The following is a 14,916-nucleotide window of genomic DNA, read 5'->3' as shown; positions in this document are numbered from 1 at the left end:
CCTGGGCAGGGACACCTTCCACTGGACCAGGTTGCTCAAAGCCCCATCCAGCCTGGCCTTGGACACTTCCAGGGATGGGGCATCCACAGCCTCTCTGGGCAACCTGTGCCAGTGCCTCACCACCCACACAGTAAACATTGCTTTAAGAGTAAGAGTAAAAAGTACACTAAATTACAGTAAACCAAAGTAAAAGTAGAAGTAAAGCAAAGTAAAAATAAAATAAAAATCACATAGCCAATGAAGCAATTGTTATGACCTCACAGATTTTCTTGGAGAGAAACAGAAATGTGTGGTGGTAGTAGTAAAGTGACATGGAATAAACTTTCAGAAAGAACCCACAGCAGAGACAACCTGTAGTCTAAGAAGCAATTCTACTCCCCAGCAGAAATAAAAGACAAACTAGTATAATTATGCTACTTCAGCATTTTTATAACTCACGCGTTTAATCACAATATAAAATTAAATTAATGAAACTTAAAGGTCCTAAAGACTTCCTCTAGTAAAACACAGACAGTAGCATGCTGAGTAACTCAGACTGGATGAATCTCTGTGAGCTGAAACCATACAGCCAGAAAAAAAAAAGCGTAGTCAGAAAAAAGCAAGGCAGAGTTTGTAGGATGAACATGTATCTTGTCACACCAACTGATTAATTAGGGAGAAGAACACAAGACAATTTACAGACACAAAAGCTACTTTCATGGTCTCTAAAGAGATATTACCACATTACAGAAACATTAATTTAATTTTGTTAAAACCTTTGATTAGTTCCATTTGACCTTTGAAATTTCTTATTCATTTAGAGATTTGTTCTATACATCTCTTATAGCAACAATTCAAAAGAATTTCTCCAATTCTGTCCATAAGACAGGGTCTGGAAAGCTTCTTCACAGCAAACACCTAAGCACAGAATCCACACAGCTCCCCTGCTATGGGGTGACATTTCACAGGTTCCCTTCATGCCTCTGTCAGACTTTTTGGCTCTTTGATACACTTCCTGGTACTGATACGACTGAAAAAATTATTACTAACTTTCAAAACGCTATCTGGCTATTCCTCTAAAATGTAAAACCATGAGTGCCATCTATAAGATTTAACTTCCTTGGCTTATAAACTCCTTTCCATACTTCACATTTTGATTCTGCTTTTCAAAAAAGTCTTCACACCACAGCTTTACTATGAACAATAACTGGAGGCTGGGCCATACATTGCAATATACCGATGAGTATTCTCAACATACTCTTCTTTCATATGATACAGAAGCATGCACACAAAGACTAACAAAAAAAACCAATCCAAAACCTCAAACCCCACGTGCAGATGCCTCCACTCACAATAATGTGGAGAACAGAACAGAGAGCAGGAAGCTGTAAGCTTAAGAAAATATCATCCAGTTACTTTGCCATAACAGCAATAAGAAATTTTTGTATAATTATGTTAGGAAGAGTAGGAAGATGAAGGTAATCTTATACTTGCAGACATAAATGATTAAAAAAAAGTGTATGAAATGGCAATTGCCATTTTTTCAGTTATTCTCTTATGTCAACAAAGAAAAAGATCAAAACTTTTCATTTAATTCTCTATTTAACAAGAATGACAGTCATATACAGAACCATCTTTAAGATAAAAACAATGTATTCAAATAGGAACTAATAGGAACAATGTATTCAACTGGAACTAATTATTACCAGCCATCAGAAAGAGTTAACTCTGATAAATCCTCTGTCCGACACTTATTTTAATATTTGAGATAGCAGGTGTTTGCTTCTTCAATAGTTGCTCTTACAGCTTTTCTCCACAGCCAATCTTTCTTAAAAGGATCCCTTTAGGCACTTCTTTTTAAAGCTTGTCAGCCAAACACAGATCAAGAATACAGCAACTGTTGCTTACTACAGTTTCAATGAAAATATTGCAGTATGATAATTAGATATATCACTGCTTTGAAATATTTATTTAGGTAGGTTAAAGTGACATCTTTGGGACTCAGAGCACACAGACCTAGTATGTAGATGTCACTCTGAAAAACGAAAAGCATTTTCTAACATGACAAGTCTGAATGACTTGGATATTTTCTTCTTAAGTACATAGAAGTCCTTTCCTTTTATTCAAAGACCTACAAAAATAATGCTGACATTTAAAAAAAAAAAAAAGAAAAAAGGATGCTTGCGGGGTTTTCTTTTTATCTTTATAAACACATTTTTACATTTTTCCCCTCTTTCCCTGAAAAAAGGGAAAGTTACTTTTTAATACAAGTTTTCATGTGAACGTGTATTCATAAGAAATCATTTACCTTTTTAAATTTGAAATAAATGAGTAACCTCTAATGTACTCTTAGTACAAATCCACCACTTTCCATTTTGTCTAACTTTTCTATTCCTCTTATTACCATATTTAATTTGACTCAGAACAGCAAAAGTTAGGAATAGCTTTTAAAACAGGTGAAAGCATCTTTCCTTTTACACTTTTATTTACAAAAATTGGATCAAATAAAAAAATCAGAAAGATTACACTGAAGAACTCTTCTTAGACAAATATATCATTTCAGTTTGTTTTAGGACATTATAAAATTAGTATAAGCACAAAGGAATGCAGAAAATACTTTCCAAAATAAAAAGAAAAACAACTTAAATATGTACTTCTCTTATTTATCAAATAGAAGCTCATGAAAAAAAATGTTAAACCAAACTGTCATCTTGAATTATATTTTGATAATTTGCATAATCTGCATTGATATGTTAACTATATAACAGTTCAGAACTATAAAAGTCAGACAGCATTATCTGAAAATTGTTTGAATAATCAAAAAATACCATGAATATCTAGACTGTAAATAGTAACATTATAAAGCAATGCAGCAATCCTATTAAGTTTTAGTAAAATCTACTTTACTCTTTGAAAATAGAGGCAAACTGTTTCAAATTAGATGCAGTGACAGAGAAGCTCCATAAAACTCTAGAAGATTAATACAACTGTGACAGCTGCTCTTTTTCCCCTATCATCTAAACTTGAATTTAGATTCATAATGCAACAGAGAAGTTCATTTAATAATAAAACTGAAGTATTATTACTTTATTATTTTTCAACATGTCCTGGATTTGGTTTTTTTTTCCTTCTGTACATTTTACGACTTGAAATACAATATTGACTTCATGAGCTGAATTCTGACAGCCTTGGCAACTCTACTAACATACAAAATTGCACATATTTTAAGTTTTACAACAACATGACAACAGACTCCCTGTTAAAGGTTTGGGGTTTTTTTTGCAAAGGCATCTTTCATATATAATTTACATACTTTTTTTTTCATTCAGTATTAACATTCAAGAATGCTTTAGTTATGTGGATTGCCCTTTCTTTGAATACAATCTAAAAGCTTAAAAAAAGTCTGAAAGACTAATACATGTTAAAATTTCAGGGGTTTTGTTTTTTCTTTTTTAAACAGAAACTCATAAGACACTACAAGCAATGAATACCATTACTCAAAATACTAATTTTCTCAGAGAACTAAAAATGACCATTAAGCAGTTGGATATACTTACTGGAATAATTTTAATGTCTCTTTTTCAGTTCTGACAGCAATTGTTAAGTGCAGCCAGAGAATTTTAACTTTAATCAGGCTTATTCCCACTTCAAATAGATAGAAACCTTTTTTAAAAGTATCCACAAAAAAGTTTTACTTCAAATACATTAATTTTTCCTTGACAGATAGTGAAGTTGAGGGTACATCCTACTTCTTCAACTAACACACCCTTATGAGTTAAATATTCAGCATTACTACTACTATACATCTATAATCAAACTAAAGAAGATATTTTATCACAGCCCACACTTTATTCAAACTTGCAATACATGCCAGTCCATAAGAAAAAGAATTTTGATTTTGCAATTTGTGTGGTTAACCAAATGGATTTTCAAGAACTTGATTTTGTTTCAATGGAGGTCATGAAGATGACTGGAGTTATTTTCTCCATCCCATCAGTATGATACGACTTCGAACACTTTGGTTACAAAGATCTATGGAATTACTTAAAAAAAAAAGATTATAGAAAATATGACAGAAGTAACATTAATAACAAGTCTACATATGATAAGCAAAGCTTAGGCTTTGCCACCTTGCATGGGAATTTTCAGGGGGACTAAAAAGTCTGTGTTGCAATATTATTTTTTTAATTAGTCTTGAAGTTGAAACTGGTAACTAGAAAACTTATATTCAATGTGCTTGGTTATCACAATTATTGATAAAAACTTCTTCTGTCAGTACTAAATCTTTCTCCAAGAAGTCTGTTGGATGCAGCCATGCATCCAACATTTCAGATGAACTGTTATAATTAGCTGCTAAATCTGACAGTATATTGAAGAGAGTGAAATCAAAATTGAAACAGAGAATCAGAAAAGGATTGATTGTGTAAAACAGTATTGTCTATTATAATAAATCATGGCTGGCCATTAAAGACAGTACTAGGAAGTAAAAATACTAAAAAAGCAAGTTGCCATACCCTATATCTGTCTGTTGAGATGATTTTATGAGTACTCCCTAACATGCTAAGCAAAAACTAAGTGGAATTCAAAAACTCATCATGATCATGAAGTTTAATAATGCAGCTAAAGCAGTCTAAGAGCTGCCTGGCATTAAACAGAGATCTTGCTTCTCCCTTCTCCCCTAACATAATCCTATCCCCACATCAGCAATGATGTTCAATCTCTGATCCTTGAGATGAGAGCAGAAAGTTAAATTATTCATTTTATTATGGTGCTAGTTTCCTGCCAGTTTAACTGAACTGACCCACTATGCCAGAGAAAAGCCAATGCCGACCGAAGAGAGAAGACAGGAATGCACATTTGGGGTTGGAAAAGAAAAAGCAAAACTACCCAATTTTGACAGCAGCAAGCTCTGATTTAGCTGTGTGATCTAAGCACATGCCAAGCAAACCCCCTTCTGTCCAACTAAACCCAATTTGAAATACTCAAATATGCAGCTCCACTGTTAAGTTTAGAGAGTAGTGAAACAAAGCTAGAACAGGCAGGGTACACTGATCTCTTGAAACAGCAAATGGGATCTGGAAGAAGATTAATTCTACAGCACATAAGAAAGTAGTTCACATAGTTCCAAGCCCTTACTGGGAATCAAATATATTAATGAGTAAAATATACGTGGCAATATACTATCACCCAACTACACCAAACAGTTACCTGTAGATGTGTGCTCAGCTGCTCATTATTAACACCTTCTCAAGTTTACTATACTCCAAGAAATGCCAGTAGCACTACTGGGGTTGGTACAATTAGCCAAAAATCCACTGATTAAGTAAATCACCTCATTTTGACCAAAGCAGACTAAGAGAGAGCTTATGCAGGCAGATTCACTCTTACATTTGATACCAAATGCCACCACTGACTTCCAGTAGGTTAAGCAACTATGGAAAAACGGTAGAGAATAAACTCTATCACTAGCAAGCCTTGCACAAAGTCCATACCTGGGTGAAGTTCAACTACAGTCATTAGGGCTTTTACTATTTTAACTACATAGAAAAATAATTCTTAACTGAAATAGTTATATAACTCTTAAGCCAGAACAAAGTGCTCACAATAGGATTAGTCAAACTGCAACTAAAAAATTAATATTCCAACAAGTCATGCTTAAAGATAATTTGCCCAGGTAAATAATTAAAATAAATCTCCAAACACAAAACCAAAATGATCAAAAGATTAAAGGAAATTTTTTAGTTCATTAGCCCCCTTTAATCAATCCTCTCCATTTCACATCCTGCAGAAATATGTCTTCCTTCATACTCTCTCATTCCCTAACCCTTCATAAACTACGCATGAGATGTCCTCTTAATACTATCCACATTTTCCTCACAGTTCTCTTTGCAATGCCTCCAAATATGCTGCTTTATTAACCAACCCTTGACACAGCAGTATATTATAGCAAGCACTGCTAGCTGACGAACAATTCAAACAATTCAAACAATTCACTGCTAGTCGTTCTCACATGAATTCTCCTCCTTGATTAAAGTGAATAGAAGGATGTGAAATACTAAGATTTCTTTGCCCAATTAGGCCTGAAAAAAACTATACTGTATACTAATAAGAAAATTGCTCATACATAGTGAATGATTCATTTTTAAGTGAGACATACATAGAAACAAATGAACAATTTAAAAATATAATCTAGCCAAGTGCTTCAAAAGAGTGCTAAGGGGTTTTTTAAAGCACTAAAATTTAGGTCTGTGTTTTTATCTCCTTTGATGCAATGTAATTTACCTGGAGGAACTTTGGGATTTTTTCACTGCAACTGAAAAATATTTAAATGAATAGGAAAAAAACAAACAAACAAAAAAACCCCAAACTAATAATAAAAAACCCCAAACCTTCTGAATTACAGAAGGATATACATGTATTTTAAAGTGATTACAAGTTCTCAGAATACACTGCTTCTTCACAAAGATCAATTATAACAGGATTATAAACATCAGAGTCTAAAACCTGCAGTGACTTAAAAATAGGGCAATCAGTACTTTCTGCACGAAAAAGAATGGTTGAGTTCCAACTGAGAAGTCTGATAGGTGGTGTAAAACAGAAGATGTAAGGAGGAAATGAGACCTATAAAAGCATCTCAGGAAGCTCCTAAACAAAGTAGAACAAGCCAAATCATAAGAAACAAATACGATAAAACATGGTTTAGCTCCACAAAGTCTATTTAATAATGAGTTAGGAAACACCCTGTTAGAATTCTCTTTTGGCACCTACCATTTCTAGCTGCTTTCCCACTGCAGTCAAAATCAGTGCTGCCACACAGCACAGAAGACTGGTACAGAAGTACCAATCCTCAGCACCACAGATGGGCACAACACAGGTCTCTGCTTACTTATGGACCTTCTTTACCTTTTCCATGATACAAAGCAGGAATCATCAATGTGTAAAACCAAATTCAACTGCTGTTTATCTTACTCATCACAGTCCTCCCTCTCTTCAGCTACTCTGCAACATTTTCAAAATACTTCCACTGGACAATAGATTGGCGCATCAACAGGGTAAGAGTGGGGGAACATATTCCTAGAAATTGAAAAAGTGAATGGTGATTATCTCAAAGCAAGCCAAGATAACGCTGAAGAATTTTTGTGTCATGTTATAGCTACATATATGTATGTGTGCATATAACTGTTTCATAATATGTGAAAGCAGAGTACTTCAAAAAGAATTGACAGGTAAGTCAGAAGTTTCAGATCACTGAGCGGCTCATGTATGTTGCAGATCTTTTACAGAGGAATGTGTATAATGTTTTCTGGACTTATGCAGAAGATGGAATTTGGTTTTCGGTATTTTCAAGACTTCAATTCAAAAAAGTTTTGTGTAAGCTGTCTTCATTCCTTGCCTACTCAAGTCACACAGATAACAATATTCCATTCAATCAAAGAATATTGCATAGAGTATTGTTCATGTTTATGAGAATTTCAGTCAACTTCACTGATGTCCTGAGTATTACTATAAAAAGTCATGGAAATTATTAAGAAGCAGCACTGAAATATTCCTTTGTGTGTGGAAACTACATTACTGGTGATTTGCATTAAGGAAAAAAAAAATTTAATGTGATCAAATGGAATTCGTGGCACTGAATTTTCATACGACAAGAGTGATTTAAATTATTTTGAATAGTTTTTCATGCAAGTTTTACAATGATTTTAAAAAAGGAAATAATTTCTTAAATACTTTTACAATTTGCAAGAAAATCTTAAAATGTCAGTTATGGTTCATGTCAATGTTTTATGCAAATTTAATTTGCATAAGCTTCATAAATCATTTCAAACAAATAGGTAAATAAGAACATTTTAATACACTATTATTCAAAAACATGTATTTATTTAAAGAAAGAAAAGCATTAAAACAGTATTAGTTTGTTATAAAGAGTAATGTCAAAATTATCAGAAAAGTTCAAGAGCATACAACAACTGCAAATAAAATGTTTTCATCTCTCTAGCTGAAGAAATCCCTCATATTCCTGAGCACTCTGTCCTGGGAAGTTTTCCAGTATTTCTTTCCTGGTAAACCAGAATATAGCAAGGATGTCATTCTCCAACCACTTCAAGGGCCTGGAAGAGGGAGAAGCATCCAGTTAATGTAGTTACAGCTCCTTGTTTAACTTCCATTTTATCAAGACAATTTGTCATTCCTTCAGTATCACTCAGTCTCTTCTAAGTAGAATAACTACAAGTGTGTTAGATCTTTTCCACTTTATCTCATTATCTCATCAAAACCCCAGTGCACGAGCCCTATTCAAAATTCTCCAAAGACCAGTGAATTGGTGGAACTAAGAAAGGTCTAGGTGTTTAGATAGCACAACTAATTATCTCAGATTAATATACATACTGCAGCAATCAAGGTTTCGGCTTGGTCTTGTAAAGAAAATAATGCATGTTAAACAAAAATTTACCTTCTAACCCTGCAAGTATGGGAAAAATCTACCAGCTCTCTGAAGTCAGTGGGTTAATACTTTGCTCTCTAGCTTACTGCCTCATCATTCAGAAATTGTTTTACATATACATTCTAAACAGATTTACTTATTGCATAAAAATTACAACTCTCCTGCAAAAAAAAAAAATCTACTAAATTGACCGCTTTTTCATATTTTATAAACAAACACTGAGGAATTACCTCAGATACAGCCATGATACAATGCTCTAAAATATTACTCCAATTATACTAAGAAAATAACAGGTTTAGATACAGCATTCAACAAACTGCAGAAAAAATATAATAGTTTTAAATTAAATTTTGTAGCAGATATGCTGAAAAGGAAGGGAAGAAGGCAATAACCAGCATAAAATCTCATTTTAAGGACAGAAAGACTTCCTGTGATATGAGAGGGAATGGTAAGAAAGGTAAGCAAGGTAGCTATAGACAGATGATGGCTTTTCCAGGACTAAGGAACCTTTATGTTCTCATAGTAACACTGGTCTGGGACTAAATGCCATCCCAATCCCATTAGGATTTGGGCCTGGATTAATTATTCCATGAATTCATGGCAGTATCAATTTAAAAAACACTAGAAGTTGCATTTAATGCCTTCTACAAAAGGATTTAAGATCACAAGAAAAAATACTTACAAGGTTAAGACCCCTTATTTCCAAAGTTTTCAGTTCATGAGTTCTTGTAAGCATCCTCAAATTGTCTCAAGCTCCTCTATTGCAAGAAGATCGCAGACAATATCCCAATCGCCATTCCAGTCTTCAGCAGCCTCGTTTTTCTTGACATTCTTTATCCAACATAAAATGATGAAATGCTATGATAGTGTTTATTTTCTGCCCTTGACTTCCTACTAACTCCTAATTTTCTCTTGATCCAACACTGCTAGGGGTCTTAAAGCCATTTCAAACAGCCATTCCACTTAGCAATGGCCTGACATGCATCCTTATTGCAGTGGTGTTTCTCTTGAGCTTTCACCTCTCTGGATGGTGAATAAATCCAGGTCCTCTCTGTGGTTCTAGATATACACACACGGCCCAGCGAATTACTGAAATGCAGATGTAGTACTGAAATGTCAGATGTAGTGAAGTGTAGCTGAGTCCATGAGCGCAAGAAACAGCAAGCAACTGTGCAGCACAATTTAATAGTTGGAAACAATGTACATCAACAGGAACTCAGAGCACAAGAAGGTGTACAAAGAGAGCAACTGTGGGGCAACTTAAAATAGGACTTGCAATCCAGTGCGAAATTTCCTTGCCCACATTAAGTCAGTGAACAATGAGCAGTCATATGGTATACCTTATCTCATTAAGAAAAAAGCCTCTGGAATTTTATCCACATGGATGAGATTAATTTCGACACAAACTAATACGCTACAAAGACACAGCTTTCAGAAAAACTATCCTGACAGTAATTAGCATTTGTTCTGACAACATACGTTTTAACACTGCTATGTCACATAGGAGGTTAGAAGCAAGCACAAAATAGTTTTCCCATACCACTAGGGTCTGAAATTCCAAAGAAGCTGTTATATTGTAGCAGAATAAGCTTACAGATCTTTAGCATTTTTCATGGGGGGGAAAAAAAAAAAAAAGGAAAAAAAAGTTGAGAATGACATACACAATCACCAGGTATGAGAAACTTAAGGTTTAAATTCCTCCTCCTCCTAATTTAGACCAGGAATTCTAATCTGAATCTACTATATTCCAGCAGGGGCCAGTATATACCCCCTCTGAAATTTCTTTAATTGAGTTTGTGCCTCTCCTGGCTTGGTTTGACAACCAAGTTTTATCTTGCTGAAAATGTTACAGTATTCTGCTTTTATTGCAGAGTGGGTACTAATGAAACATTACCAAATTACACTTTCATCATACACTGCTGGAAAGGTGGAAAGAATGCTCTCAACATTTAACATACTCAATTCCTGCATTCAGTCACTCAACCTATTCTAACTATGTGAACCTATGTGCTAAAATTAGATACATCAATCCATACTAAACCATCAAAACATCTATGACATTGGTCCCTATGAAAAGACGCACAAATGTACTTTTTGGCATTCAGATTTGAATGAAAAAAATGTTACTAGGCAAGTAAATTATCACTTCCATACATGTCATTTGTATTTTCAAAAGTTCTTTAACAACACTTCTCCAAATGGTTTCTGGATGTCTTTAGCAGAGCAGAAAGACTCCCATGACTAGAATAAATATGTCACACACTTGTTATGCAGGATTAAGGGCTCTCTCAGTTGTCATAAAGCTAAAATAAACATGGTTTTCCTTCCACCAGAATATTTGACAAAAATGTAACTGTGTGTAAACATTATAAGCGTATGTTGTCAGATGATCTAACCAGCACAGATTTATTATTAATGGCATTGGCAATAATAGGCATTTATTATTAATCTTTAATAATCCTTTAGGACCTCTTTTTTTTTTAATTACAGAAAGAACCTAAAATAAAAGGCATTATCACTTTCAATGGCATGAATGAGGACACAAGTGACTCAGAACTGCAACACAAAGGTTTCTGTTAACTTGAGAAAAATACAAAAATCAACAGTTAAAAGAAAGTAACAAATAAAGCAATTTAAGGTACAAACCAATATTCACTTAAAATCAGACCAAGAAAGAAGACCTAGAGTAAAAATCTAAGGTAAATACAGAGTATTACTAGAGTACATATTAACTATACTAATAGCTTAAACATTTTGGCTAGGAAATTTCTGCAATTCTGCATCTATTTCTATCTAAATTACTTGAGCACAATTCATAGTCTGAGTTTTGAATCCTTCTATAATTCTATTACAAATCTTGGTATTTTTGAGGTACTTCATAAATTTAATGTCCCCATTTCAAGTTTAAGTAAAATGCACACTCTTATTCATTCAAACTTGAATGCATCACTCAGTGTAACTTGAAAATATTAGAAAGACTCAAATCAAAAAGCTATTTAAAGACAAATCTTAGAAAGTTTTTATGTCACTGGGGAAAATAACTGCTGGTAGCACTTAGCCAGGACCACTAGTATATTGAAGAGAACACCTTCATTTTAATATTTTTCGTATTACATAGGTATTAGCTTTTAAATGAGCCTTCAGAACACAGTTTTCTGAGTTTCATACATTTTCAGTGGCAAAATATCTTTTAACGGTTGTTAGGTTTCGAGTTTTGTCTTTCTTCACTGGACACTTACTGGAACAGCTATGCTTTCCAATACAAAAATACTGACGAACTGGCAAATACATTAACAATCACCAGGGTCTTCAAATGTAAGTTGGTGGTAAAGACAAACTTATTTACCATATTAATTAAATGGTCTATTTAACATGGAATATCAATTCTCTAATCACATCTCATTTGAACTTCTTATTTCAATTAACAACCCTAAAGTCTACTAGAGACCCTACTGTTCTAGGATCATTAAGAACATTTTCATTATCTGTCAAATGAGGGAGTAAAATGCAGAAACTGCAAGTACTCTCCGGAGTAGGCCTCTACCCTACTTAAGAGATGATTAGGGAGAAAGCAGCAGTAGTTCTCATTAGTTGCTTAGCAATGAAATGTCCCCCTATGAAACAAGAAATTAACAAAGCTACAGAGGTGTTGCCATGCAAATGAGTAAATGGATAGTCTATCATCCACTCAAGGATAATCTGTCCTTCATTAAATCTAATCAATCTGGATTAAGACACCAATGGGTATCTCACATAGAGAAGGTAGGAAGAATCCAGTATATACAGCCTCACTGAAGTAGCCAGACAACGTCTTGTGCAATTTTATACAAGCGTTGTGTATTTTCATTGTATATGTGTATGACAAATAGAAATACAAGAAAAAAGTTTTAATTCAAACCAGATCAACATTGTCATTTATACTATTTAACCTTACCTTTTATATCCATAGTTATACCAAATTATGAGTTATTGTTAATGATTAGCCATACTCTTAATATTTATAAAGACTTAAATACTAATCTATGAATTTAAGATATGAATTATGTTCTAGTAAGAGATGAGCATTTAACTAATATCAGAGTTTGCCATATAAAACAGTTTTCAAAAAGTATACTCCCATATAAGGCCACAAACTCAACAGAAATACAGCTATTTATGCTACTATTGTATTAGTGTTGTAAGCCCCAGAAAAGCAGAGTTCTTAACCAGAGAAATCTGATTACTGCTGCCTTAATTTTCTGACCCTAATTCCAGGTTGCCATTCTGTCAGTCACAGATCCAGTTTAATAGGTTCCCTCTAATTTCCTAGCTACTCATTTAAAAGGTTTCCTTGTTTCATGGGGTGTTTTTTTTTGTTTTGGTGTGGCTTTTTCCTTCGTCATGTCTGGTTTTGCTTTGGGTTTGTTTTTCTTTAAACACCTGCTCCCTTCATATGTACAATTTGAAATTTACACAAAAAAGTGAATTAGAAGAGAGAAAGAGAGAAAGGGAGAATAAAACCAGCTATGAAGAAAAAAAGCATCAGGAGCGGTGAACACGTCTTAACTAGAAATCGAGACGAAAGCATATCCTAGATGTGCTTATTCCCCCTGCTTTCACACCTGACAAACGAGAACGCTGTCTGCAACTTCTACAGAGGATTTCGTTTGGCTTTTGTTGTTGTTGTTGTTGTGTGGGGGGGGGGGGGGGGGGGGGGAGGGGCAGTCGTTTGGGATAAAAACCTGAGAGATTCCTGAACTCCACTGACTACTTACACAAAATCTGATTGATGCTCAGTATATATTTAAAAAGAACTATACAGATTTATAATAACAAAAATTTATGGTAAAACTCATGTATCGAATTAAGCTTTGATTAGCTCATCCAAATCGCTATTCAGATTAAAATGAAGATGCTGTTCCAAAACCAGTACCAACTCATAATTCGGTATTAAGACAAATCTTACCTATATATTCACAAACGAAGACTATAAAAAAAGGAGTAACAAGATCATTTATGCCCTGAACATATCCACTGGCTGGATGACGTATTGCCCAGATAAACAAAATTCTTTCAAAGATCTGAAAAAGAGTTAAAGAGACTATCAGATAATTTATCGAGGGATGAGCACATTTTAAACAAGACACTTGAAAATTATACAAGGACAAATTTAATATCATAGAGTTACTAGTATAAAAACATGGATACAAACGCATAAATGAACACTGGTATTGAGAATTAACTTCCAGTGCCAAGTAAGTTTCCCAGTTCCTCAAAAGGAAGTATTTTCAGGGATTAGCACATGTTAAAAGCAACCTAGTATACAATTCAGCCACAGTAGTTACAAAGTAGCACTTATTCAATGGAGCTTTTCCAGTAAGCTAAAATTCCTCTTTCCTCAAGAGACAGAAATATTAAACCATCTTCCCATGATTTTTCACTGCTTTGAAAGTAGTATTTTATCAATATAGGATTCTATTTATTCCTAAATAACAGAAAGAAGTACTTTGTACAGCTTAGATTTTTTAATAACATGCCCATAAAAAGAGACTCCATAATAGTTAGCTTGCCTAATACTGCAGTGTGGAGTTTTAGACTTCAGAAGCATGTATACTGGTTAATAAAAAAAAATGTGATAAAAATCAGGAAATGTAGAAATAAGGCAACTGCCTGCTCTATCGCATAACCTCACCCCTTCAACTCTGTAAACTGTACCTTGCTTAGGATCTGCAAAAGCTCCTAAGGTCACAACATATCTGATCATGGGAAGGAAAGCATGAGAAGAATATGGAGCCAGGAAATCGCAGAACTTCTCTGACACAATTTACATCTGTGACAAGCTGTATTTCCTCTCCATTATTTGCTTCTGAACACGCTACGTGTCTTTAAAATGCTGCAAATAAGGAGCAGTGTGAAAACTTCTACGTGCTTTGCCCCAATTACAGGTACTCAATCAGGTATAATCTTCTGAAGCAAAAGAGCATTTGCTCTCTCCCTAGAAGGTCTGCCCAAGAAGCCAGAACACAGAGGCGGCTAACTGGAGCAGAGAGAAAGGAGAGCTCAACCAAAGGACTATGTTGCTCTTAGCATTGGGCCTCAATACTAATAAAAAATGAGAGACTTTGTAAGGACCCCAAGAAGATTGCGTACTTTACTGCAACCCCAGAAGTCAATGAATGCTCAGGCTTCAAGAAAGTTCATAAAAGACCTGCCCTGAAAGGACGCAGTATGGAGAGGGAGTTTAGTTTATGAAGTCTGTATTATTTCTATTCATTCTCGCTTCAAGTTTTTGCTAGATTAAGAAGTTGACTATTCTAATTCCATTCTAAATAAAATACTATTCTTTAGTTTAAAAGCCCTCTTGCAGTCATTTTCAAGTGAGGAAAGGTCTAAGTATATATGACTTGCATCTGGGTGCTTGAAAGTCCCATCACAGGCTTCCACATGAGCTACCTGAAGCTGAAACAGATTGGCACCTTTCGCTTTTAAAACAAGTCCCAAATATCAACATCTACCTT

The 14,916-nt window shown here is 34.4% G+C and overlaps 1 protein-coding gene across 5 annotated transcripts in view; it reads right to left on the bottom strand.

The window, feature by feature from the left end:
- TBC1D22A (TBC1 domain family member 22A) overlaps positions 1-14,916 on the bottom strand; it is a 189,686-nt gene that overhangs the window by 131,901 nt on the left and 42,869 nt on the right. For all 5 annotated transcript variants that reach the window (XM_049813947.1, XM_049813948.1, XM_049813951.1 and 2 more), the window contains exon 8: positions 13,365-13,479. In XM_049813947.1, the coding sequence (XP_049669904.1) occupies positions 13,365-13,479 (115 nt within the window). The remainder of the gene's footprint in view (positions 1-13,364; positions 13,480-14,916) is intronic.

The sequence above is a fragment of the Accipiter gentilis genome, chromosome 11 (assembly GCF_929443795.1).
Source record: "Accipiter gentilis chromosome 11, bAccGen1.1, whole genome shotgun sequence".
In the NCBI taxonomy this organism is placed as follows: domain Eukaryota; kingdom Metazoa; phylum Chordata; class Aves; order Accipitriformes; family Accipitridae; genus Astur; species Astur gentilis.
This window is presented reverse-complemented; position numbering and strand designations above follow the sequence as displayed.